The 27145-nt window shown below is 41.1% G+C and overlaps 2 protein-coding genes across 3 annotated transcripts in view; one reads left to right on the forward strand and one right to left on the reverse strand.

Annotated features, from left to right (window-relative positions):
* The window catches only part of LOC148362089 (G protein-coupled receptor 22-like), a 210877-nt gene that overhangs the window by 103934 nt on the left and 79798 nt on the right, over nucleotides 1-27145 (forward strand). The window lies entirely within an intron of this gene.
* The window catches only part of rassf7a (Ras association domain family member 7a), a 63777-nt gene that overhangs the window by 11011 nt on the left and 25621 nt on the right, over nucleotides 1-27145 (reverse strand). The window contains exons 1-3 of one of the 2 annotated variants that reach the window (XM_088339532.1): nucleotides 12162-12335; nucleotides 9648-9846; nucleotides 5122-6038 (exon numbers count right to left, since the gene is read on the reverse strand). In XM_088339532.1, the coding sequence (XP_088195658.1) occupies nucleotides 5122-6038; nucleotides 9648-9750 (1020 nt within the window). In that variant the 5' untranslated portion in view covers nucleotides 9751-9846; nucleotides 12162-12335. Of the gene's footprint in view, nucleotides 1-5121; nucleotides 6039-9647; nucleotides 9847-12161; nucleotides 12336-27145 lie in introns of those variants that run through there. The other variant, XM_088339531.1, reaches the window with a different exon arrangement.

Raw genomic sequence — 27145 nt, forward strand, 5'->3', positions numbered from 1 at the left:
TCGGTGTACCGTCTTTCTTCGTAAATATGTGTAACCATGTATAATATGTATTTGCAACTGTATATTTCTGTAATGTATTTATTTTAGAGATGTATTCCGTTATGTGTTCTACGAGCGAATCAAAAAGAAGGGGCGGAGCAAACGCGGGCTGATGGGAAGTGGGGTAAAGCTGAGTTACCGGTAGATCTGTCTGTTGTCACAGCGGACAATAGTGGTTATTTATTTTTCCCACCCTTAACTTTGGAAATCTACGTTTTGTTTCCTTGGATTACTTTCAACGGGACCCGGACTTTACAAGTCTGCATCATATGTTAATTACGGGTATCATTTTCCATTCATGATGCCGATTGTGGTTCTAAGATTGTCTACTACTTATTTAGTTACCATCCTGGAACTTACAGCCTGGTCTGGGTTAAACTTGTGATTGTGTCACAAGTTTTAATGTGTGCGCACGCGGGTTGTACAAAGGTGCGGCTTAAGTACAAAAGTGTCAAATCACTAAAAAAGTGGTGGATGCGGCTTATAATCAGGTGCGCTCTATAGTCCGGATTTTACGGAATTTTTAATTTTCTTCCACGTGAGACCATCTATCGAAATTTGAGGAGCAACAAACTCGAGTTGCTTATGTCATCCCCTCTATTTGCATTGCAGGTTCCAACCTGTGCTTTTGCATTGTGTGGCCTCTCCGACATAGATACCAGAGTCTCCGGTTTCCTACGGAGAAAAATTCAAACCGGCTTAGGCCTTTATTGACACAGCCGCACCCATTCTTCGTCACTCAATAAATAAGTACTTTCAGATAAGCCGCAACATGTCCAAAAATGTCAAGCTCTCAAGCTCTGGTGCCACAAAACACGTGTCTTTAATCTTGTTTCTGTACAGTACAAAAATCACCAGATAGGCTCATCTGTAATATACTCATGGGTGTGTCGTAAAAACATGTTTACAAAATGAGACCTGAAAAAAACTGACACTGATTCATATTTCTGTCGTAAAAAGTCATAATATTTTCATATGTTAGATTCGGAGTTCATGAAAATGGATTGAGAGTTGTTACATACCTGTCAAGCTGTACGTTTTTGCCGTTTAAGTAGGTTTATTATGCATTTTAAGACGTGTGCGACGTACGAGAAATTATGTACGGAAAAACGCAAATTTGTCAAATATGGGTACCATCCGGTAGACACCGACTATCACGAAAAGGCAAATCAGTCAAGTCAAACGAGTTTGCCGCAGTAGCCTCAATCTCGGTATCGTTTATTTTTCGTTGCCAACGAAGCGAGCGGTTTGATGATACTGTGCGCATGCGTCTGCCGCCTGGAGATTTCCCATCATGCAGCCACATCACAACTGCATTCCGTGGTAGTTGTGTAGTGAAAGGAAGTCCGTCTCTTTTTAGAGAAGCGGCTTTTTCGGCTCAACTCATTAAAGAGAGCCGGCTCTCAAACGGCTCACTTGCTTTGATGCATTATAGTACGAATTATTATGTTGTATAAAGAAGTTAAGAACAAAAATAAGTATAAAAGGAGAAAATTAAAAAAAGAAAGGTTTGTGGTTATCCCTTTAATCAGTATATCGCCAACAATAATTTAACGCAGAAAATGAAATGAAATGATCTGCATTTATATAGCGCTTTTCAAGTCAAGACTTCCCAAAGCGCTTTACAGTGTGCTTCACATTTCCCTATAGCGGCCGTGCAGCCATGTAAGGCGCTAACCGGCTTATTGGGGGTATCAGGGGTTCAGTGTCTTACCCAAGGACACTTCGACATGTACGCGGAGGAGCCGGGATTCGAACTGCGATCTCTTGATCCCAAGACGAGCGCTCTACCTCCTGATATGAATTAGTAATTTAAATAAGAAAATGTATTATTCTACTTAATTCTATTTGCATGTTTTTTCCATCTACAGTGAACGCCCAAACTACTCAATTTTTGAACTTTTTTTATGATAAACCTCATTCATGTCGAGCAACTCAGGATCTCACAACAAAATGTTGATTTCCAATATATATGACATAACACATGTACAATATAACATGTTAAACTACATGAATAAACATGTTTGAAAAAAAATTATGGTGTAAGATTATTTTGTATTTCGTAAGGGAAAATACGACAGTTTGTAAGGGCATGGAGCCCTGCAGGTTGACAGGTATGTATTTCTGTAGTAAAAAGTCATAATATTTTCATATGTTAGTTTCTGAGTTCATGAAAATGGATCAAAAGTTGTTAGTTTAGTACATAAATGAATAAACTTGTCATTCTATACTTTATATTTAGTTATGTCTGCTGCAGTGCACATGGAAGAGAGGAATACATTTCACAATCTAGGTAGAAAAGGGACTGTTCTAATATAGATTGTTGAAAAAACAGGAATAAAAAATGCAGGGCTATAACACTGGTCCACATTTTAGAAATTGCATAAACAGATGTCTGCATATGCTGTCATTTATTTGTAAAGTTACACAACACAATATCTTAATAATTAGAATACCGTATTTTCCGCACTATAAGGCGCACCGGGTTATAGGGCGCACCCCAAAAAATAGTTTTTGGTCTTATATTTTCCATACATAAGGCGCACCGCATTATAAGGCGCTACAATGGGAACGAGGACAAAACAGTCAGATAGTTCAGTCCAACTTATTAACATTCCCAAAGCTTGCAAAGAAGCAAATACGTGTCGAAGACACGTGCGGATGCGGTGTCCGTACGATGTCACTCAAATGCATCATTTCAAATATCATTCGGAAGGTTAAAGTCTTGGGATTCAAGAAATGCCAACCATTCCTGAGTTTCTATTTTCTTTTTCGCTCGCAACTTTACTCTGCATATGACAATAAACACTTGGAATTGAGTTGAATTTAAAAATAGACACTCCATTCCATCCATTATCTGCACCGCTTATCACAGAAACATCGAGTTCAGTCTGAAACAAGATACAGGGAAAATATATAGCCGGAGTAGCTCACCGAAGTCGTTGTGTTCAATAATAATGTGCAGCCATGGTCCTCTTATATCCGTGAGTGTAGTAAATCCAGGAGAGTAAAATATTTACAAATACAGAATGGTTTCCTCTATGCCGTAGACAACCGAAAAGCTATTCACATTCATCTTTTTCGGCCAATTGCAGGCTTTGTTTTGCCGCTTTAGCCTATGCCAGCCTGTAAATGATAAAAAGGATCCGCCCCCTTTACCTCCGAATAACTTAAGCCAATAGTGATCGATTCAACTGATGATTGATTGCCACAAAATTGTCATTATTACCCGATTACTTTTTCTTAACAAAGATTTACTGCACTCCAAACTTTTCGGGGATGCACGCTGATTTGAGACGATGCGTCCCCAGCAAAAATTATGCTTCTAGGACGCAGGGACGCGGGCAAACGAGAACACTGATGGAGTGGGTGGAAAGTTGTTGGAAGCATTGAAGAGTTTTGATGTGAACAGCAGAGCATGTGTAAGAGTAGGGAGTGAGACAAGTGAGTGGTTCCCTGTGTTGACTGGTGTGAGACAGGGGTGTGTGATGTCACCATGGCTGTTTAATGTGTACGTGGATGGCGTGGTGAGAGAGGTGAATGCAAGAGTATTTGGCAGAGGTGTAGAGATGATGGACAACAGTGGAACGGTGTGGCAGGTAAGTCAGTTGTTGTTTGCAGATGACACAGCGCTTGTGGCTGATTCTGAGGAAACATTGAGAAGGTTGGTAATGGAGTTTGGAAGAATGATGTGAAGTTATGTGTCAATGTTGGGAAGAGTAAGATGATGAAGTGTTCAGTGATGGAGTGGGCATGGCGTTAGAAATAAGGTTGCATGGACAGGAGCTGGAAGAAGTTGAAAGTTTTAGGGACTTGGGTTGTGATGTGGCTGCGATTTCTTGAAAATAAGTGAAAAGACGCATTTGAGTGATTTCTGACATCGTACAGACGTTCCCGTATTTACTTATTTGCGAGCCGTCGGAATGCTAAGGGCTTAATAAGTTTGACTGAACTATCTGACCGTTTTGTCGACGTTCCCCCTGTAGCGTCTTATAGTCGGTGCGCCTTATGTATGGAAAATATAAGACAAAAAAATATGCGCCTTGTAGTTGTGAAAATACGGTAATTTCTAGGAAATTGAAGTTGTAACTGTTGATGTTTTAGTGATCGACTAAGACTAATTTCCCTCCAAAAAAATCACAACCAGGTTATAGCATAGTAACAGTATAATATTAACAAGAGTCAGATACGTGTTTATTTTAGAAAAGAGTCTTAAACTGGTAGAGAATGGCTTTCCTAGTATTTAAATATGTATTATGAAGCCACGGGCAGTTCAAACTGTGTTCTTATGAGTAAAGGATTTTGTACATTTTACTATAAAGGATTTTGTACGATCAAATACAAATTACATTTAATTGCAAAAGATATTCACTGGCTGGGCTGTGGGGAAGGTCAGTGCAACCTCGTGGAGAATGATGTTTACAGAAACAGCGGGGAACTGGGACATAGGGCTTATAAGATAATCAGCACTTCTCGACGCAGAGGGGCCCCGGTGAAGTAGAAACGCTCGGGGATGTTTTGACCATTTCAGACATCGAGGCGAGGTGTTTGGAGCCACGTGGGGGCTTTGATGGCACGCCCATGGGAGGAGCCGGCACACCAGCTTGCGGAAAAAACGTGGGCCGAGAGAAGGAAGCAGAAGATCGAGAGAGGAGGCTTGACGGAGACTCGAGCGACACTAATTCGGCCATCTGTTAGACGGAGTTCACTTAGTTAAATTGTTTAAGAAATTAAATCTGCCCCCGTGTGGAAATGCCGGTCTCTTGTTCAGTTTTCCATCAAGAAACGAGCGCGCATCGTTAGGTGAATGTAAGTTGTGTTTGGTTAATGGTACATTTTAATGTTTAATTCCTAACAGGAGCAAGATCTAAAGATTGTTGCGTTCAATGCGTGTCTGGGCCAATATACTAATTTGGAAACTGTAAAGAGTATAATAGAAAGAAAATCAGTATCATCGTCTTCAGAGTGACATATATGACAAACCAATCTCGAAATATGTATGCGGTTTTGGTTGACTTTTTCATGCAGACCAGTGTTTTGCCTTTACAGCCCCTTTTCTACAACTATAGCCTCTCTCCTTACCTGCAGCAGAGACTCGGTCTTCCCCAGAGCCTTATCAGTCTCAGAGACGTACTCCTCAAGCTCGTCTCCACGTTTCTCCAGGTCGTGGAGCTCCGCTTTCATGGCATCGAGGGATTCCTCCGGCCCTTCACTTTTGGTTTCCGTCTGACTCTCCCGTTGGATTTCTTGCTCGAGCTTGGTCGAGCGCACCGAGAACTCATGGAGCCGCCTCCCGCAGTCGTCGAGCTTCGCGTGGAGGTCTCCCAGTCTCCTTCTCATTCCTTGCTCCCGCTCAGTCTCAGCTTGTAACTCCTCTTCCCAGTATTGCTCATGCGCCAGCTCAGCATGGTTCATCCGCATGGTTTGCTCCAGGGTGTCGAGCTCCTCTTGGACGTGAGGGTGGAAGATGGATGAGGGAGATGGAGAAGGGTAGCGTCGCTCCCAAGTATTAGACTCGGTTTCAAGGCTTTCCAGTTGGACTTCAATGGCCTTCAGTCTCTCGTGTTGCTGAAGAACCGCCCTAAAGACCTCCTCTTTGGATGGGCCGGCTGTCGGCGATGGTGATGGAGCATGAAGAGATGCAGGGATGGGAGAAGAAGAAGGTGAGGCTCTCTGGTCTGGGGAATCTTGGGGGGACTTGTAATACTGCTTAGCTCTAGGAGAAGACGATGGGCCAAGGTTAAACGTGAAGGACTTCTTGGGTTGGCTGCGTTTTAAAACATCTGGCTCGGCAAACTTGGGCAAGGCTAAAGGACTTGATTTGTCTTGTTTGAAGCCAGACCCATCGCTGCTGCTGGGGCCGGTGCGACGCAGGAAGAACTGGACCTCGTTGCCGTGTTGGCCTAACTTGGCCAAAGACTCCAGAGGTTTTTCTGTGGCCAGTAACTGTCGCTCGGTATCCCGCAGACGTTGAATCAAGACATAGCGGCCAGTTTGACCTGGGAACAAAGGAAGAAAAATCCAGATGCATTGTTTGGGCAAACAACTGGTTCTCTTTGTAAAATGTTTGTAGCTAATTTGTACTTTTTACTCCTGATTGATCAAAGTCAGGGTATGTCTCTTCCATTCACTTCATTGTATGGGGAACATTAAGCAAACCACCTACCGAATTTCAAAATATATTTGAATAGTTACCGTATTTTCCGCACTATAGGGCGCACCGGGTTATAGGGCGCACCCCCAAAAAATAGTTTTTGGTCCTATATCTTCCATACATAAGGCGCACCGGATTATAAGGCGCTACAATGGGAATGTCGACAAAACAGTCAGATGATTCAGTCCAACTGATTACCCCCTTAACATTCCTAAAGCTTGCAAAGAAGCAAATACGTGTCGTAGACACGTGCGGATGCGGTGTCCGTAAGATCTCACTTAAATGCGTCATTTCAAATATCATTCGGAAGGTTAAAGTCTTGGAATTCAAGAAATGCCAACCATTCCTTAGTTTCTATTTTCTTTTTCGCTCGCAACTTTACTGTGCATATGACAATAAACACATGGAATTGAGTTTAATTCACTCAACTCATCACAGCAACATCAAGATCGTTCTAAAACACGATACCGGGAAAATATAAAGCCGCATAACTCACCTAAGTTCTCACGTTCAATAATGATACGCAATCATGGTCTTCTTACAACCGTGAGTGTAGTAAATCCAGGAGAGTCAAATATTTACAAATACAGACTAATGAAACATGTTTCTTTATGGCGTAGTCTAGCAAGCTTGCTATTGAGTCATCTTTTTCAGCCAATTGCAGGGTTTGTTTTGGCCCTCTAGCGTATCCGAGGCTCCCAATAACTTCAGCCAATAGCGATCGATTTAACGGATGATTGACACATCTTTTTCAGCCAATTGCAGGGTTTGTTTTGGCCCTCTAGCCAATCCGAGGCTCCGAATAACTTTAGCCAATAGCGATCGATTCAAACGATGATTGACACATTGGTTAGCCAATGAAACGCCGGTATATAAATCCCAGCATACACCGCGAACGACTTCGCCTTCGGGGGAAAATCGAGTCGGCGGCTGTTGCGTAAGTTGCGAGACCTTGCGAATTAATATTGATCCATAAATAAGGCGCACTGTATTATAAGGCGCATGGTCAGCTTTTGAAAAAAATTAGGACTTTTAGGTGCGCCTTATAGTGCGGAAAATACGGTACCTCCGATAATAACATGATGCCGAAATAGACTAAAAATGCCGAAATACACTTAAGTTTCAACAAGGGCCTTGAAATTCGGACAAACCACCCCTATGGCTCGGCAAGTAGCTCAAACTTGGAAGAAAGAGATTGCTAAATCTGGGTTTATGTTGTAAAATGCTTCTGCAGTGTATGGCTTGAATAAAGCAAGTTGATACATTAGCAGCCGGGCAGCACGGCGGCGCAGTGTGCGGCACAGTTCTGAGGTCATGAGTTCGAATCTCCTGTGTGGAGTTTGCATGTTCTCCCCGTGCTTGCGTGGGTTTACTCCGGGCACTCTGGTTTCCTCCCACATTCCAAAAACATGCATGTCAGGTTGATTGGCCTAACCGAAATCTCAGGTGAGTTGTTTGTCTCTATGTTGGCAACCAGTTCAGGGTGTCCCCTGCCCACTACCCGAAGACAGCTGGGATGGGCTCCAGCTCCCCCGCGACCCTACTGAGGATAAGCCGTGCAGATAATGGATGCAGGCTTCGATCCAAAAACGACCTCATGACAATCCACTGTAACTCTAAGTGCAAAGCAGGAACTTTAGGATTAAACATTATGCTCTTTGTTTTGTACGGAATTATTTTTTCCACTAATCCTAGCATTTTTCCCCAAAAGAGAAGGAGTATAATTGTGCTTGTATTTGTCAAGCTATTGCTTTCCCTGAGGTTAGTGAAATTGGGTTATTCGTCAACATTATTAACTCTTTGAATGCCAGTGATGTCACATAGCCATCAAGTATCTTTTTTTGATTGGAACAGGAAGAGAGATGCCGTGAAAATCTACAAAATGTCAGACAAAAGTTGGTAATGCCGCCAAATAAATAAATAAATAAATAAACTAGAAGCAGAAAAAGGACAAAATAGAAGCAATCGGTAGCTTAAATATTGTAGATGGTTTGTATGAAAAAGGAAAAAAAACGTCCAATGAGTTTTTGCAAGGTTTAACATTTACCAAGGTGAATCCACTACACACAAAAATGCGTTCATTCTAGGAATCAACTCCTTGCTCTGAAGAATTCTCGTGCCGGAGTGACGAGGGGGCCTATCGTGGATGGACAGCCGGAGCTAGCTATGCGACTAGCGGCGTTATAAGTCTTCGGTGCCGTCCGTAATCATGGTAAATGTGAACTCTCTACCAAATAAGACCGAGGAACTGGCTGTGCTGGTGAAAAACATCACAGCGCACTGGGAGTGCAGTTTGCTGTGTTTTACCGAAACCTGGCTCACGTCTAGCATCCCGGACGCTAACGTGGAGCTACCCGGAGCTATCCGGCTTCAGCGCTGTTCGTCAGAGACACGAAAGCCTGCGGGAAGCGGAGAGGAGGTGGACCCGCTATCTACGTGAACATGAGGCAGTGTAACCCTGTGCACAAAGATTTCTATCTGCCGCAGGGACGTCGAACCTTTGGACTAGCGTGTGTGACGTCATTCACTCCAGTGTTGCTAAACTACAACACAGCACCCCGAAGGCATCCTGTTAATCTGTTAATAAACAACGAAGGAGACTGCTGGAAATTTGAATTTCCCTACGGGGATGAATAAAGTATCTATCTATCTATCTATCTATTTACCAGTAGAATCTACTAAAGCACAGATGGCAGTCACTTCAAAGTCAACACAAAAGTTCAAGCACAGACAAACCAGTGGGTGCTGGAGACAATTTATAAAGTCAGACATTTTGAGTTACTGCTCTGTGACCTGCTATCAGACCCACATGGAAATATGTGACGCTCATCCTGGAAACATTTTGCACTGCCCTAAGTTAAAATTTGATAATAAGGCGTTCTTCTAAATCATGTTGAAACAATCAGGTCTCTGATTCTGGGACTTGGACAGCATTTTGACATCTTCTGATCCTCTAGAAATGCCTGAAGGTAAACACTTATCTGCTAGAAATAGATATTTATCTCAATGTTTGCTTCAAAATGTGTGATTTTGCCTAAACAAAACAGATTACTAGAGCAGATGACTTACAAAATGGAATAAAGTAGGAACAAAGGTTTTTCAGGTCAAACGTGAGGGTCTAAACCAGGGGTGTCAAACTCGATTATACAAAGGGGCAGAACTCAAACCACACCTTTGGTCGTGGGCCGAACAGGATAAATATTTATTGAATACACTAAAACTTTCCTTTTTAAAAAAAACAAAAAACAAACAAAACAAATATGAATTTAAAACAGCCAGGAATATTATTCCAGAATAAACAAACTTAAACATTAAATTATAAAATTATTAAAATTGTACGCCAGGCCGGATGTGGCCCGCGGGCCGTGAGTTTGACACCTGTGGTCTAAATTACCTACACTAGTCTCTTTGTTTGGATATCGCTAACAGGCCATTTTCCGGAGGCCGTACTCACCTATTGCTTGGGCAAGAGCGATGACCACCTCCTGGCAGGACGTCTCTTCTGATAGTCCGCACACCACCCGGACCACTCCGTCCACCCACACTTTGAGCTCCATCTGCGACCGAGCGCAGCAAGAAGATTGCTACCAGGGCCTTCCAAACCGTTGTCCGTAACAAAGATTCCCTCAGCTCAGCATTGCGTGGCCCCAATTCTGTATGGGATGGACCAGAGAGACACACAGTGTTGACAGTTGTAGACCGTTTTTGTCCAATTTAGAGACGACGTAGTCTTCTGACATTTACAATTGATCTTATACTGATAAACGGTTTATGGAGTTTATAGAGTCCTTAAGAAGCTATTCTGTTGAGGGGAACACCAAAATCTGCAACAAGTGTTTTGAAATGATATTGTGTAGACCGGGCAGCACGGCGGCGCAGTGGTTAGCGCATGTGCGGCACAGTTCTAAGGTCTTGGGAACCTCCTGTGTTGGTTCAAATCCAGCTACCGGACTTCCTGTGCGGAGTTTGTATGTTCTCCCCGTGCTTGCGTGGGTTTTCCTCCGGGCACTCCGGTGTCCTCCCACATTCCAAAGACATGCATTTCAGGTGGATTGGCCGGTCCAAATTGTCCCTAGGTGTGAATGAGCGAATGAGTCGTCTGTCCCTGTGTTACCTGCGATTGGCTGGCAACCAGTTCAGGGTGTCCCCTGCCCACTGCCCGATGATTGCTAGGATGGGCTCCAGCACCCCCCCGCGACCCTACTGAGGATAAGCGGTGCAGCTAATGAGATGAGATGATCGTGTAGACCAGGGAAACCTTTTTGACCCAAAGAGCCATAAAAGCAAAAAATGTTTTAAAAATGAATCGAGCGAGCCACATCTTAATTTTCAGACAACATTGAAAAAACTGCCAAACACGCTCTCTAGAGAAAAGCTTATTCTTCAGCACATTTTATTTCACGGTGTGTCATTTGATGATTTAATCAAATCTATGAAATGATAATAACGCCAAGTCCTGTGTCCCAAATCAATGTCAATATGCCATTTACAATTTGTCTTCCACCTTCAGTTAAGAGTGTCGAGGCAATTTCTTTCCATGAAATGTGTCCTTAACAACGGTTTCAAAACAATGTGCATGCAAAGGTCTTGTGTAAAAATGTCACAAATGACTGCAAACGATAAGCATATCGTCATATTCACTGCACTGAGCGAGAGAGAGAGAGAGAAGGAAGTGCCTTGCGCTGTGTGCAGGGATCCGCCCACCTGGACTGCTCACCCAATCAAAGTCGTTTTTATTCATCAGTTTAAATGTTTTTTTATCGACCTTCTGCATGAAGTTGCTTCGGCTTTCTATGGACCAAAATCGGGATGAAACCTGACTTTGGAACGCCACAGAGAGATGTGAAATAGTTACATTTTATTTCGGAGCCATACGTACTCATGAAAAGAGCCATACAGTGGAACCTCGGTTTTCGGACGCCTCTCAGTTCGTGAAGAACTGTTATGACGTGCGTGCGCACTTCTTTTCGCTTTCGCTTTTAATATCGGTGAATGGAGTGTTTTAGCCCCTGATTATGCCTCCGAAGGTCGTCGGTGCAAGCAGCAAAGTTGCTACAGGTGAAAAAAGAAGAGTAGTGCGTACAACTATTGCATTTAAGAAAAAAATAATAGCAAAATATGAAGGTGTGTGAGTTTCCCTTCTTTCGAGGGAATAGAGCATGGCTTCTGCAGACCACCACAAAGGTAAGATATCCTATTCATAATTATTTTCTTTATCCTTTAACCGCTCACCACTTTTTGTGGAGACCCGGGTGCTAAATGACATGTAAACGACCTGATATTTTATTTTTACACGTTCATGTTAGCGAAATCTTTCGTACGGAAGATTACGCTAACGCGAACGTACGATTAGCCTGGGTTAGCTTCATGTTTACGTTCATGGTAAACATTCAGGGTGTTGGAACGGATTAAAACGATTTTACATTACTTTTAATAGGAAAAACGATTTCGGTGATCGAACAAGTCGGTTTTCGAACAGGGTTCTGCAACGGATTATGGTCGAGAACCGAGGTTCCACTGTATATGGCTCCCGAGCCATAGGTTCCCTAGCCCTGGTGTAGACCCAGGGCCGCAAATGCCAATCTGGAACCCCATTAAACGCTCTGCAACTCTCCTATACAGTTATGGGGAGTGGACAGAAAAAGTGAGGCATAAAAAGTTAGCGTGTTACCTCTTAATATCGTGTGACCAAAAGTGACAAGTAAAGGAACACAAATTCCAACCAGCTTAGGTCAATTTCTAGATTTACAGCTAAGCTTCAAAACAAGACGCTAAAAGACTGAAACGTTCTTAAAAAGTGAGCGGCCTACAGCAGTGAAAGATGACCTCCAGAAGTTGGCGCCAATAAAAATAAATGAAGTCCTGGCGGATAAAGCGCAAACACTCAAACACATTGTGTGTTCATTCGCTCTTGACTTTTCAATTTTCAGTGGGAGGTTCTTTTAACTCTTGACAACCTCTCGCATACCTTATCTTAGGTTTCTTTCGGTGCCTGGTCGTGCTCTGTTGGCTGCCAATAAGGAAATCGCTTATGAAGAATGCAGCAACTTTGTCGACTCGCTGGATGATTTCTTCTTTCATAAACAAAGTGCAACCGAGAACAACGCGTACCCCCGTGACGTCACCACCCTGCACCGCAATCGATTGTTTTGAGGGCAGACAGGTTGCTATGGAAACAACACGACATCGCTCGCAGGTAAAGTGACGTCACGACTTCAAAGCAGGATTGGTATGCAAATAGTTATGATTGTATGAGAGGCAGAATCATACTTGCTCTCACATGTAAAATACTCTCACACATGTACAACTTAATTGCTGTTGAGATTGTCATGATTGTTTTCTGTTTTTAGTGTCAATAAATTTGTTCAAACCAAAAAAAAACTCATACAGGCATAGTTAGACCCATGCACAAACTACTATTTTCTCTTACAACAGTGCTGTACTCATACACAAAAGTCCGTGACATATACTACTATATATACTATATCACCAGTGGATCTGCCTGACGAAAAGTTTGGAGTGCGGTAAATCTTTGTTAAAAAAAAAAGTAATCGGGTAATAATGTCAATTTTGTGTCAAAAAAGTTGCGTCCCGAGGACGCACGTTGATTTGACACCATGCGTCCCCGGCAAAAATCATGCGTCCACGACGCAGGGCCGCGGGCAAACGAGAACACTGGTACAGTAGTAGCAATTTTAATGGTCAGTGAGGAAGATTAGTATTCTATGTTGAGAGAGTACAATAGTGTTTGTGAGAGTGTATAGATGTGTGTGAGGGGAAGTAAAGTAGAATGTGTGTGGGAGAGTATAAAAGTGTGTTCGGCAATAGCGACTTAAGAGTTGTTAGCCTAGCCGGTTTCCTCGGACACTGGCTCAATCAATTCCCGGACTTGATAAAAATCCAGGGAGCACCCGCTGATGATTAGCTTTTCCTTGCACTTTTCCGACTTTCCTCGGAATCCAATTTAAATCATGAATTTGTTATCAATGTAACCAGCCCCTAAAGCTACGAGCTGTGGCGTTTGATTTTGGCGCGCCTGGCAAACTTTGCCTCGTTTTTATTGGTCGGTGCGATTAAAAACCTGCTTCTAATTGTCAAACGCTGTTAAACCACGAAATGTGATCGTTCTTTTTGGCCCGTCAATCAAAAAACAAACAGGAACTATGAATCCTTGAAAAAAATGCAGTGGTTTGCCGTCACACCATCATGTCACATCGCGATATTGATTCAATTTCGATTAATCACGATTAACTCCAAGCCGCGTCACAGAGAAGTCACCTGACCTTAACCGAGTTAAAGAGCAAAAATGTAGAATCTCACGTCATTCAAAACAGGCAGTTGCATACCTGTCAAGCTGTACGTTTTTGCCGTACAAAGTAGGTTAATTATGCATTTTGAGACGTGTACGACGTACGAGAAAATCTGTACGAAAAAACGCAAATTTGTCAATCCGGTATACACTGACTATAACCAAACGGCAAATCAACAACGAGTTCGCCGCGGTTGCCTCTATCTCGGTATGTTTTTTTCTTGTTGCAAACGAAGCCAGCAGTTTGATGCTACTGTGCGCATGCCGCCTGAGTATTTCCCATCATGCATCATTCTGTGGTAGTTGTGTAGTCAAAGGAAGTCCGTCTCTTTTCAGAGAACCGGCTTTTTCGGCTCAACTCATGAAAGAGAGCCGGCTCTCAGACGGCTCACTTGCTTTGATGCATTATATTACGAATTATTATGTTGTATAAAGAAGTTAAGAAAAAAAGGAAGTATAAAAGGAGAAAAATGAAAAAAGACAGGTTTGTGGTTGTCCCTTTAATCAGTATATTACCAATAATAATTTAATACAGAAAATAAGAAAATGTATTATTCTACTTAATTCTATTTGCATGTATTTTTTCCTTCTACAGTGAACGTCCAGGCAACTTCATTTTTGAACTTTTTTTTATAATAAACCTCATTCATGTCGAGCAACTCAGTATCTCACAACAAAATGTTAATGAACAATATATATGATATAAGGAAACACATGTACAATATAACATGTTAAACAACGTCACTGTACTACGGACAGACTGAAGAGATCTTTTCTTCCTCATGCCATGAGGCTCTTGAACTCTACCCGGCAGAGTAAAAGCCCACATTAAACCACACCCCCTACATTGCATATTAGCGAATTGTATTGCAATATGTATTCTGTGTAGCACTATTTAGATATTCTATATAACACGCTACAGTGGGCATTTGCACGTCACACTGGGTATTTGTATATTGTATTCTTTTTGCTTTATTATTGTATTGTTCTCAGCGAAGGGATGCTGCTGGAAATGTGAATTTCCCAAAGTGGATGAATAAAGTATCTATCTATCTATCTATCTATCTATCTATCTATCAATAAACACATTTGAAAAAAAAATATGGTGTAAGATTATTTTGTATTTTGTAAGGGAAAATACGACAGTTTGTAAGGGCATGGAGCCCTGGAGCGCGACAGGTATGCAGTTGTGCAAGAAGCGAACACAAACAAGTACGATACTCTCACGTTATTGAAGCTTTTTTTGTTGGTGAAAGATGATAAAGTGCACTAACAACACCCAAAACAGGCCTGTGAGTTTCATGTTGCGATCATTTCTTCCTCTCTCAGGCAACCACATCACTAATTAGACAGTGGCCTAAAGCCATTCCGGAATATAATACTTGCCAGAAGTTGTATGTTGAAAACCATAGCTGACTTTTTCCTACCTAGTGTTACATACTCACCATCACTACCGTTTCTGGTCCCCCAAAATCCAAAATCGAGAGCCTTCAGCTGGTACATGACCCCGATTTGAGCTAACAGGCATTGGCTCCCTGTTAGCCTAAGACACAGGTGTCAAACAGGCGGCCCGTGGGCCAGATCAGGCCCGCTAAGGGATTAATTTCGGCCCGCGAGACAACACTCAGAGAAGCGCAAGAGAAAAACAAGCTGCAGGTTGAAATATGTCAACTTGATGTTGCCAAAGCCAGGTGCCTCGAACAAAGACACTGTCCTCGTATTTATTTCTCTCTCCCTCTCTCTCTCTCTCTCTCTTTCTCTCTTTTCCACCCCTTTTCTCCCACTCCGTCTCTTTCACTCTCTGTGTCTTTTAACCTCTTTTGCTCTAACTTCCTTTTTTCCTTTTCTCTCTTTCTTCATACCCTTCGCGCTTTCTTTTCTCTTTTCTCTTCTTCTGCTTTCTATTTCTCTTTGGGTTTTTTTCTTCCTCTCCTTTCTTTTCCCCCTCTCCCACGACATTTTATCTTTTGTTTCTCACACTCTCTTCCTCTCTCCTTTTCCCTCCCTCTTTCTCTTATTTCTTTATCTCACTTTTTCTTTCTCTTTAATCTACTAGTCCGGCCCCCGACAGAATGTTTGTTCTATCGTGTGCCCCCCCCCCCCCTCTCTCTCTTTTCCACCCATTTTCTCCCACTCTGTCTCTTTCACTCTGTGTCTCTTTTTCTCTTCCTTTGTTGCTCTTTGTCCTTTTCTCTCTCTGTGTCTTTAACCTATTTTGCTCTAACTTATTTTTTCCTTTTCTCTCTTTTCTCTTTCTCTCTTCATATCCTTCGCACTTTCTTTTCTCTTTTCTCTCCTCTTTGGATTTCCTTTCTTTTCCCCCTCTCTCAAGACTTTTTATCTTTTGTTTCTCACCCTCTCTCCCTCTCTCTCTTTTTCTTTCTTTGTCCCACCCTCTCTCCTTTTCCCTCCCTCTTTCTCTTATTTCTTTATCTCTTTTTATTTCTCTTTAATCTACTAGTCCGGCCCCCGACAGAATGTTTGCTCCATCGTGTGGCCCCCGAGTTGAAATGAGTTTGACACCCCTGGACTAAGATGTGATTTGAAGGTTCTGTTGGTAGTATACAAAATCATGCATGGACTTGCTCTCTCATATTCAGATTTAATTTCCCCCTATGTTCCCGTCCCGAGCCTTCGCTCTGAAAACGCTGGTCTACTCGTGATTCCAAGAGCCAAGAAGAGTTTCGCAGGTTCGAGAGCGTTCTCCATCCGGGCACGTTTAAATCCAAGCTTAAAACACTCTTCTACTCTATAGCACATGAATAACCTATATTTTTTTGTTGACAATATCTCTGTATTATTTGTTATTGCAACATCCATTGCAGCCTGGTCATCCTGGGAGGGGGATTACCACATGTGCGGTCCCTTCTCAAAGTTTCTTCATTTTCCTCATGTTGAGGTTTTCCTTGCCCTCATGTAGGTTTTAGATCAGGGTATGGTAGCATAATAGTCTGTAGTTTGCAGTAATCTTTAGTCTATGCAACCCTTTGAGACCGCCCCTTCTCAAAGTTTCTTCATTTTCCTCATGTTGAGGTTTTTGAGTTTTTCCTTGCCCTCATGTAGCTTTTAGATCAGGGGATGGTAGCATAATAGTCTGTAGTTTGCAGTAATCTTTAGTCAATGCAACCCTTTAAGACCGCCCCTTCTCAAAGTTTCTTCATTTTCCTCATGTTGAGGTTTTTGAGTTTTTCCTTGCCCTCATGTAGCTTTTAGATCAGGGGATGGTAGCATAATAGTCTGTAGTTTGCAATAATCTTTAGTCTATGCAACCCTTTAAGACCGCCCCTTCTCAAAGTTTCTTCATTTTCCTCATGTTGAGGTTTTTGAGTTTTTCCATGCCCTCATGTAGGTTTTAGATCAGGGTATGGTAGCATAAGTCTGTAGTTTGCAGTAATCTTTAGTCTATGCAACCCTTTAAGACCACCCCTTCTCAAAGTTTCTTCATTTTCCTCATGTTATACCAGCTCAGTAGCCTAGATGGTAAGGCGCCCGCTTTGAGACTGGGAGGTTCGGGTTCGCGCCCCGGCCGAGTCATTCCTAAGACTTAAAAAGTGGTCGGCGGCGCCCTCTCTTGGCTGCGGCTGCATCGGGTCAGATGCAATCGACATTTCGTTCTGTGTACATTGTTACACAGAATGACAATACAAGGAAATTATTATTATTATTATTATTATTATGTTGAGGTTTTTGAGTTTTTCCATGCCCTCATGTAGGTTTTAGATCAGGGGATGGTGTATAATAGTCTGTAGTTTGCAATAAACTGTGCAGCCCTTTGAGACTCTTTTTTATTAAGGAAGGGCTATACAAATAAAAATGACTTGACTTTTATGCACAACCTTTTCTCCCCTTGAAAACGCCTGCTGATTTATTTTTGAAAAAAATCTACCATTTTTTTTTCAAACTTAAGCAACAAAAAAACCTTGACTCGAGACGAGCATTTAAGAAGATGGTATCTTTATCTTGAAACGAGAGTCTTTGTGCATGACTATATCGCGTAAGAATTCTGCGTAAGAATAGTGTTTGCGATCACATCTATTTCCTTGAATGTTAGGAGCAACTCCAACAAACACTTTGTTACCCGAAGAGCTACCCAAACAAGACTGGTTATTAACCAAAGTATATTTCCAGTGTTCATTTTACCTGTGAAAAGTAATGGGTCCCGGGGACTCGCATTCTAAAATTCTATGGGTCCCGACAGAGATCTATGGGTCCCCAAAATTTTGTGTTATCAAGGTTGAAATTGTAAATCGGCGACAAATATGTAATATAAATCTATACATTCATTCCGTTTTAATCATCACGGTTTATTGGTAATACAAAGCAGTTATCACTTCAGATTTTTCAGTTCACAACAATATTGTACATTATACTAAATAATATTGCTGAAATAATTATATTAATCTATATTCTCATTCAGTTTTAATCATCAGTTAATTGGTAATACAAAGCATTTATCACTTCAGATTTTTCAGTTCACAATATTGTACATTAAACATAATACTATTGCTGAAATATTAATCTATATTTTCATTCAGTTTTAATCATCACGGTTAATTGGTAATACAAAGCAGTTATCACTTCAGATTTTTCAGTTCATATAATTCTTCCATTATCATCCTCCTCATAGCGTCACCAGGAATATAATTTAGTCCAGTATTGTTTTGTTTATTTTCTTTCTTCGAATCGTTCGCTTCAACACATGTGTTTTCCTTGCCTCCGCGATCTTCCGAAGAATTTCTCCGCCGTTTTTTCGTGCCGGAATTATTGCCGTTGTTATCACTTTCTGTATTATGTTTTGACTTATTACTGACACTGAAAAAATGACCAATTTTGTGTTGATTTTCACCATCCCTCGACAACAACCACCACAACAATGACGTCATCTCGGAGCAACGAGATCTCGTTGGCCGAGGTCGGCGTGCAGACGAAAACTCGAACCGCGAGACCAAAACAACAATGGCGGATCTGCCTGACGAAAAGTTTGGAGTGCGGTAAATCTTTGTTACAAAAAAAAAAAAAAAAAGTAATCGGGTAACAATGACAATTTGTGTCAAAAAAGTTGCATCCCGGTGACGCACATTGATTTGACATTATGCGTCCCCAGCAAAAATGATGCGCCTAGGACGCAGGGACGCAGACAAGCGAGAACACTGTATTTCATAGACAACAAATAAGTAAAACGCTCCAGCTTTTCAAATACAGAGGAAAAGATGTCACATTCTATCACGAAAGGCGGAAGCAGGACACTGTAAGCATGTCATTCAAAACGTGTTTGACGCAGCGTCTCCTCAGGCGAGTGGATTCATAATTTATTATTATTCATTTAATTTTCATATGCCGAGTTTTCTTTTTACTTTTTCCTTGCCCCCATGCAGGTTTTATAACCTAAGGTGTGCATTCCTTTAAGACTTTTTTATGAGGGTGCTGTCCGGAATTTGGCAAGTTTCTACATTGTCGGGCATTAGCTCAGGAGGTAGAGCGCTCGTCTTGGGATCAAGAGATAGCATGTTCGATTCCCGGCTCCTCTGTGTTATATGTTGAAGTGTCCTTGGGCAAGACACTGAATCTCTAATTTACAGTAAGATCAAACATCTAGTTGGATCCGGCCATCTCTGTCTGTCCCTCAGCCCCCCCCCGCCCCCCTCCGGAGGAAAACAAAGCCTATGCAACAAGGACAGTACAAACATCTTCTTTGTTCCTTTATCTCTTTGTTTTCTTTATCCTCACTGTAAAATGTGGAACTGGAGTGCCACGTCCAATTTCGTTGTGATAATATATTCAACCCATGTTGTAACAATGACGATAAAGGTATATTCTATTCTATTCTATTCTAATGCCCCCAATAAGCAGGTCGGCACCTTGCATGGCTGCATGGCCACTATTGGTGTGTAAGTGTGTGTGAACGGGTAAGTGTGAAACACATTGTAAAGCGCTTTGGGAGGTCTTCATTGACTTGAAAAGCGCTAAATAAATGCAGACCAAGTTTTTCTTGAGGCACATGCATATACATGCATTTTTTAGACGCGCTCGAATGAACTTATATTTTTTTCATGTTTTGCGGTTTGTACAAGAATTGAAAAAGGCCTTTTATTTCACTATTCTAATGCTACACTAACAAAAAAAACTGCGGGGACGAACATAAAATAATCTTCTAAGTTCCATGTACCCCCATTCCTGCTTCCCAAGGTGTTGCACATCCAGGAACAGAATTGTTAAAAGTAATATAAAAGTCGATAAGCGCGTTGGAACAAAAATTGAACAAAAAGTTAACTTAGTTGGGCATTATTAACAAAGTACCGTATTTTACGCACTATAAGGTGCACCTAAAAGCCTTTATTTTTTTCAAAAGCTGACCATGCGCCTTATAATACAGTGCGCCTTATATATGGATCAATATTAAGTCGCAAATGCAGCAGCCGCCGACTAGATTTTCCCCCGAACGCGAAGTATGCTGGCATTTAATTTACCGGCGTTTCATTGGCTAACCAATGTGTCAATCATCATTTGAATCGATCACTATTGGCTAAAGTTATTCGGAGGTAAAGGGAGCGGATCCTTTTTATCATTTACAGGCTCGTATAGGCTAAAGAGGTGAAACAAAGCCTGCAATTGGCCGAAAAAGATCTGTCAATCATCAGTTGAATCGATCACTATTGGCTAAACTTATTCGGAGGTAAAGGGGGCGGATCCTTTTTATCATTTACAGGCTGGCATAGGCTAAAGGGGCAAAACAAAGCCTGCAATTGGCCAAAAACGAATAGTAAGTCTGGTTGTCTACGGCATAGAGGAAACATTTTTTAACATTCTGTATTTGTAAATATTTTACTCTCCTGGATTTACTACACTCACGGATATAAGAGGACCATGGTTGCACATTATTATCGAACGCAACGACTTCGGTGAGCTACTCCGGCTATATATTTTCCCTGTATCTTGTTTCAGACTGAACTCGATGTTTCTGTGATAAGCGGTGCAGATAATGGATGCAATGGAGTGTCTATTTTTAAATCAAACTCAATTCCAAGTGTTCATTGTCATATGCACAGTAAAGTTACGAGCGAAAAAGAAAATATAAACTAAGGAACGGTTGGCATTTCTTGAATCCCAAGACTTTAACCTTCCGAATGATATTTGGAACGATGCATTTGAGTGACATCGTACGGACACCGCATCCGCACGTGTCTACGACACGTATTTGCTTCTTTGCAAGCTTTCGGAATGTTAAGGGGGTAAGAAGTTGGACTGAACTATCTGACTGTTTTGTCCACGTTCCCATTGTAGCGCCTTATAATCCGGTGCGCCTTATGTATGGAAAATATAGGACCAAAAAACTATTTTTTCGGGGTGCGCCCTATAACCCGGTGCGCCTTATAGTGCGGAAAATACGGTACTTAAAAGAGAAAATATTCTACTTTTGACTTTTTAAGGAGATCTCAAAGGACACATCATAGCTTTAAGGGTTGTAAAAATAAATGTGACTTAACTGACTGTTTTTGGGTTAAAACAAGTCGAGCAAAGAACATGGATGTGGTCTGGAATTTTTGAATTTGTTTTACTATTATCTATTGAAGATAATAATGTAGAAACTTTAAAAAAGCAATGACTACAAAGCTAGTACTTTAAATCTCAACCTTTAAAAAATGCTTGGTTTAATCCACACGCAAATATGATATACTGTGTGAAAAGGTATATTAAAGAAGACTTTTCTCCAATGATCTACATCTCAGCCCAACCCAGCAAAACAATCCAGGCCAGTTTCACTTGAAAGCAGGTCCACCTCGTACGTCACGCGTCAACTCAGAGAAAGGAATGAAGAAAATGCTAATCAGCTGCCTCCAACAGTACAAACTCTTTTTTGCATTCAGAACTACTTTCTAGGAAGGGAAAGACCAAGAAGTGAGACCAATGTTCCCTGTCATTTTCCTTACGGGTCTGAGCGTTCGCACAAAGTCGGTGAGCAACGCTTGAAACAACAGTGAGCAACCGTAATCCCAAGTGTGGCAACTAAATCATTATCAAACATGTCCAAAACTTGACATCAAGTTACATTTTGCTGAGTTTCCGGCAATGGAAAATTATTTTTCTCTTTTGAATGGCTAAAGGGGCAAAACAAAGCCTGCAATTGGCCAGAAACGATGAATGTGAATAGTAAGTCTGGTTGTCTACGGCATAGACAAGGTTGTACGGCCTACAGACGTCGTTTGTTCTTACAACTCTTTCACAAGATATCCATTTCTTTTCATTTCCTGATATATTTTCATCTCATCTCATCTCATCAGCCGTACCGCTTATCCTCATTAGGGTCGCGGGGGTGCTGGAGCCCATCCCAGCCATCTCCAGGCAGTGGACACCCTGAACTGGTTGCCAGCCAATCGCAGGGCACACAGGGACAGACAACTCACTCGCTCATTCACACCTAGGGACAATTTGGACCGGCCAATTCACCTGAAATGCATGTTTTTGGAATGTGGGAGGAAACCGGAGTGCCCGGAGGAAACCCACGCAAGCACGGGGAGAACATACAAACTCCGCACAGGAAGTCCGGAGCTGGATTTGAACCCACGCAGGAGGTTCCCAAGACCTTAGAACTGTGCCGCACAAGCGCTAAGATATATATAGAGATATATTTTGTCGCATAATATTAACATTTTTGGGGGCTTTTTGAGTCGGTTGTAAGATACAGAACTGTACTTAATCACATTTTTTAGTGGAAGTACAATGTTGGCAACAAGATTCACTTTTTATTTACACAGCTCCGCCCGATATCTATTTATCGAAATGAGAACTGGAAATTATTTGAATGCAACACAAACTTTTTATTCTTTTTTCTGTGTTTTTTTCTACTTTTTTTAAATTCCTTTAATAAAAATCTCATTGTGTTCATTTTTTTTGAGCTGTTACTTTTTTCTTATTGTTCTCAATTTACATTTCTTTTCCTTTTTTCTGGCTTTTTTTCAAAATTTTTCCTTCTTTTTTCTCTTCCTTTTGTTTCTTTTTTTCCCAGCTTTTCACTACTTTTTTATTTTGGTATTTTTTTCTTTTTTGTTCTATTCCCCCCTTCTTTTAATAATTTTACTTAATATTTTGGTCATATTGGGATTAAAGAAGCAAAAACAACCCGAAGAGCCATTTAGGACCCGAAAGAGCCGGTTCCTTTTAGTGAGCCGAGCCGAAGAAGCCGGTTCTCGACATACTTTACTCAACTTCGTTTTACTTTGACTCGACTTCAAAATACCGCATTTAGGACACAACGTCAGCGGAACCCGTGTATTTTTACCTTCATGACTTAAGTCGCTTCTTAATTAGTAATTTTGAGCCCTGATTTTTGTGCGCCGGCTAGATTTCCTTGTGCGCCGAGAATGTGCGAGCAGTGCGCAATTGCGCACGCGCGCAGCTTAGAGGGAACACTGAGTGAGACTGAAATACAGCAAAGCGCCAAATGAACCAGGAAGTTAGGAGATGGATGTCAAAAATACATCAAGAAGAAAGAAGTGCGGTTAAGAAAACGGTTGCGATCGGAACATTTCGTACCCTCTCATCAGCCGTCGAGCAAAACAGTCTTTTATCGCCCTGGCTGCGTCTCATTTCTATCTTCAAAAACAGTCCCTGGGATCCTTAGTGAATTCCACTGAAGTCACATGGGGCCTGAATACACACAGGGCGTGTTTCAACCCATCTGTTTGCCACTCTGAGCGAGTCAAGGTATGAGGATCTACACAACTTACACGTGTTTTTATCAGTTATTTGATGGGGAATGAAGCCATACACACAGGCTCTTGAGCGTTTGCTCTGCTTTGTAAAAAAATACGTTTTTCTCGTTGTTGAGATATGCAAAAATTAAAGGCTTGTTCTACACCAAGTACTGAATGATTTTCTACATTTCACTATAAAGGATTTTATACGATTAAATAAAAGTTACATTGATTGAGTGCAATGAAGATTTTCACCGAGTAGGCTTAAGTCGTATCATACTCATATTTTATTCATGCAGTCCAAATGATTAAAATTGGATGATTTAATTAAAATTTTCACTTCACAACTTTTATTTAAGGTCAACAAAAACATAGTGCCAGAAAACATACAAAAATTATTCACTCGGAAAGAGGGAAATTATAACTTGAGGGGCTGTAGTGAATCCCAAAGGTGAGAACCACCAGGAAAAGTATGTCTGTGTCTGTGTGCGGAGTCAAACTTTGGAACAATTTACAAGACGAGATCAAACAATGTCCAACTATTCACTTGTTAAAATTTAAATACAAAAAAACATTCCTGGCGGAATACAGGGAGATTGGGAATAGTGCGTCTAGTTAACTTTGTGTTATTGTTGCTATTCTTATATCATAGCTGTTATTATTAATATCATTATAATTGTTGTTATATCATTGGTATATTTGGTGGGGAAGATGAAAGGGTAGGTAAAATAAGTATTTGCTTCTTACTACCCCTTTTCGAACATATTATGTAACGTTATTTTGTTGTCGAGTTATTGTTTTTATTTTGATGTTCGAATAAAGTTTTCATTCATTCATTCATTCATTCGATGTCTGTCGGCGTTTACACAAATTTACATAAACATAATATTAATAATGGATTTATTTTGATTGGACTATTGCTCTCATAAATACATAGACATTGTTGTTTGATGACAATGGACAGTGGTGGGAGAACCTCTGTCACGCTCAGCTCGAGGTTGGCACAGACAACACTCATGGTACTAAGCATTTGCCTATTGTTGGGGTATCCCTTTGAGCAAGCAGTTGCCTCTTTTGTGGCCTTTGGTATCGCTAGGTCGTGTGCAGTGCCAATTTTTGCTGTGTCCATATGTTAAGGCTGATAAAGCCAATAGAGTAAGTACTTGCTTTTGTGTTCCCCGACACCCGATTTGCATTCCTCATTCTTCCTCTCCTTCTTTGTCCTCTAAAGTTTCAGTCCGCCAGTTTAAATCCAAAACATGCCCTCCATAAGGAGAAGAGATCATTTGTATCCATAATACCATTTTAATTAAGAAACTTCAGCCGGGTAATGAGTCATATTTTTCTTCATGCATACGCAAATATTTTCATCTATAACAGGGGTAGGGAACCTATGGCTCGGGAGCCATATACGGCTCTTTTCATGAGTACGTATGGCTCCGCAATAAAATATAACTATTGCACGTCTCTGTGGCGTTCCAAAGTCAAGTGATTTCATCCCGATTTTGGTCCATATAAAGCCAAAGCAACTTAATGCAAAAGTTCGATAAGAAACCATTTAAACTGATGAATAAAAAGGACTTTGATTGGGTGAGCAGTCCAGGTGGGCGGATCCCTGCACACAGCGCAAGGCACTTCCTTCTCTCTCTCTCTCTCTCGCTCAGTGCAGTGATTATGACGATATGCTTACCGTTTGCAGTAGTTTGTGACATTTTTACCAAAGAACTTTGCATGCACATTGTTTTGAAACCGTTATTAAGGACAAATTTCACGGAAAAAAATGGCCTCGACACTCTTTACTGAAGGTGGAAGACAAATAGTAAATGGTATATCTACATTGATTTGGGACACAGGATTTGGCATTATTATCATTTCATACATTTGATGAAATCATCAAATGACACAACGTGAAATAAAATGTGCTGAAGAATGAGCTTTTGTCTAGAGAGCGTGTTTGGCAGTTTTTTTCAATTTTGTCAGAAAATATATGATGTGGCTCTCTCAATTTCTTTTTAAAACTTCTTTTTATGGCTCTTTGGGTCAAAAAGGTTCCTGACCCCTGATCTATAACTTAAATGCACCTGTGAGGTATTAATAAGACTATGAAATGATCTGCATTTATATAGCGCTTTTCAAGTCAATGACTTCCCAAAGCGCTTTACAATGTGCTCCACATTTCCCAATAGCTGCCTTGCAGCCATGTAAGGCGAAAACCTGCTTATTGGGGGTATCAGGGGTTCAATGTCTTACCCAAGGACACTTCCACATGTAACACGGACGAGCCGGGATTCGAACTGGGATCCCTTGATCCCAAGACGAGCGCTCTACCTCCCGAGCTACTGCCGCCCCACTATCTATTATAAGGTATCTTTATTGTTAGTAATATTCTAATTCCGAGTCCTGCAGAGAGCTAAACCTTTCATATTTTTACTCATATTAATTTCATGAGCGAGCTCTGTTTTCCCTAAGCATTTAGAGCTGTATTAAGGCATCAGAAACCCCCTGGTAATCTGTATCCAATGTTGAAAAATGCTATTCCTGCATCTTTTCCTATGGACAAGGGGAGACATCATTTATTGCATTGTGTTTTTTTTGTTTCGTTGAATCTTATTATCATATTCATCCAAGAATAAACCTTTAAAAAGCTTATTCTTATTACCGTCCATCCTTTTTTTCTGTCGTCATCTTTTCATATTTTTTTAGATTATCGAAATGGGTAATGCATTTTTCATGTTCCACATGTAACACTTAAGGTGTATTCACATTTGTTTTCACTCTGGGTGAACCTAAAATTAATTACCGTATTTTCCGCACTATAAGGCGCACCTAAAAGTCTTAATTTTTTTCAAAAGCTGACCATGCGCCTTATAATACAGTGCGCCTTATTTATGGATCAATATTACGTCGCAACTAATGAAAGCAGCAGCCAACTAGATTTTCCCCCGAACGCAAAAAGTCCGCGGAGTATGCTGGGATTTATATACCGGCGTTTCATTGGCTAACCAATGTGTCGATCATCATTTGAATCGATCGCTATTGGCTAAAGTTATTTGGAGGTAAAGGGGGCGGATCCTTTTTATCATTTACAGGCTAGCATAGGCTAAAAGGGTAAAACAAACCGCGCAATTGGCCGAAAAAGATGTGTCAATCATCAGTTGAATCGATCACTATTGGCTAAAGTTATTGGGAGGTAAAGGGGGCGGATCCTTTATATCATTTACAGGCTGGCATAGGCTAAAGGGGCAAAACAAAGCCTGCAATTAGCCGAAAAAGATGAATGTGAATAGCAAGTTTGGTTGTCTACGGCATAGAGGAAACATGTTTTACCATTCTGTATTTGCAAATATTTTACTCTCCTGGATTTACTACACTCACGGATATAAGAGGACCATGGTTGCACATTATTATTGAACGCAACGACTTCGGTGAGCTACTCCGGCTATATATTTTCCCAGTATCTTGTTTCAGAGTGATATCGATGTTTCTGTGATGGGTCTTTTTTTTAATTAAACTCAATTCCAAGTGTTTATTGTCATATGCACAGTAAAGTTGCGAGCGAAAAAGAAAATAGAAACTAAGGAATGGTTGGCATTTCTTGAATCCCAAGACTTTAACCTTCTGAATGATATTTGGAACGATGCATTTGAGTGACATGGTACGGACACCGCATCCGCACGTGTCTACGACACGTATTTGCTTCTTTGCAAGCTTTGGGAATGTTAAGAGGGTAAGAAGTTTGACTGAACCATCTGACTGTTTTGTCGACGTTCCCATTGTAGCGCCTTATAATCCGGTGCGCCTTATGTATGGAAGATATAGGACCAAAAACTATTTTTTGGGGGTGCGCCCTATAACGCGGTGCGCCCTATAGTGTGGAAAATACGGTAATAGGGAAATTGTGACTCAGTGCTCAATGATAAATAGGAGTTTATCAGAAAAACGCACGAGAAG

Source organism: Urocampus carinirostris, chromosome 7 (genome assembly GCF_059441175.1).
Source record: "Urocampus carinirostris isolate Australia breed hairy pipefish chromosome 7, RoL_Ucar_1.0, whole genome shotgun sequence".
NCBI classification, from domain to species: Eukaryota; Metazoa; Chordata; class Actinopteri; order Syngnathiformes; family Syngnathidae; genus Urocampus; species Urocampus carinirostris.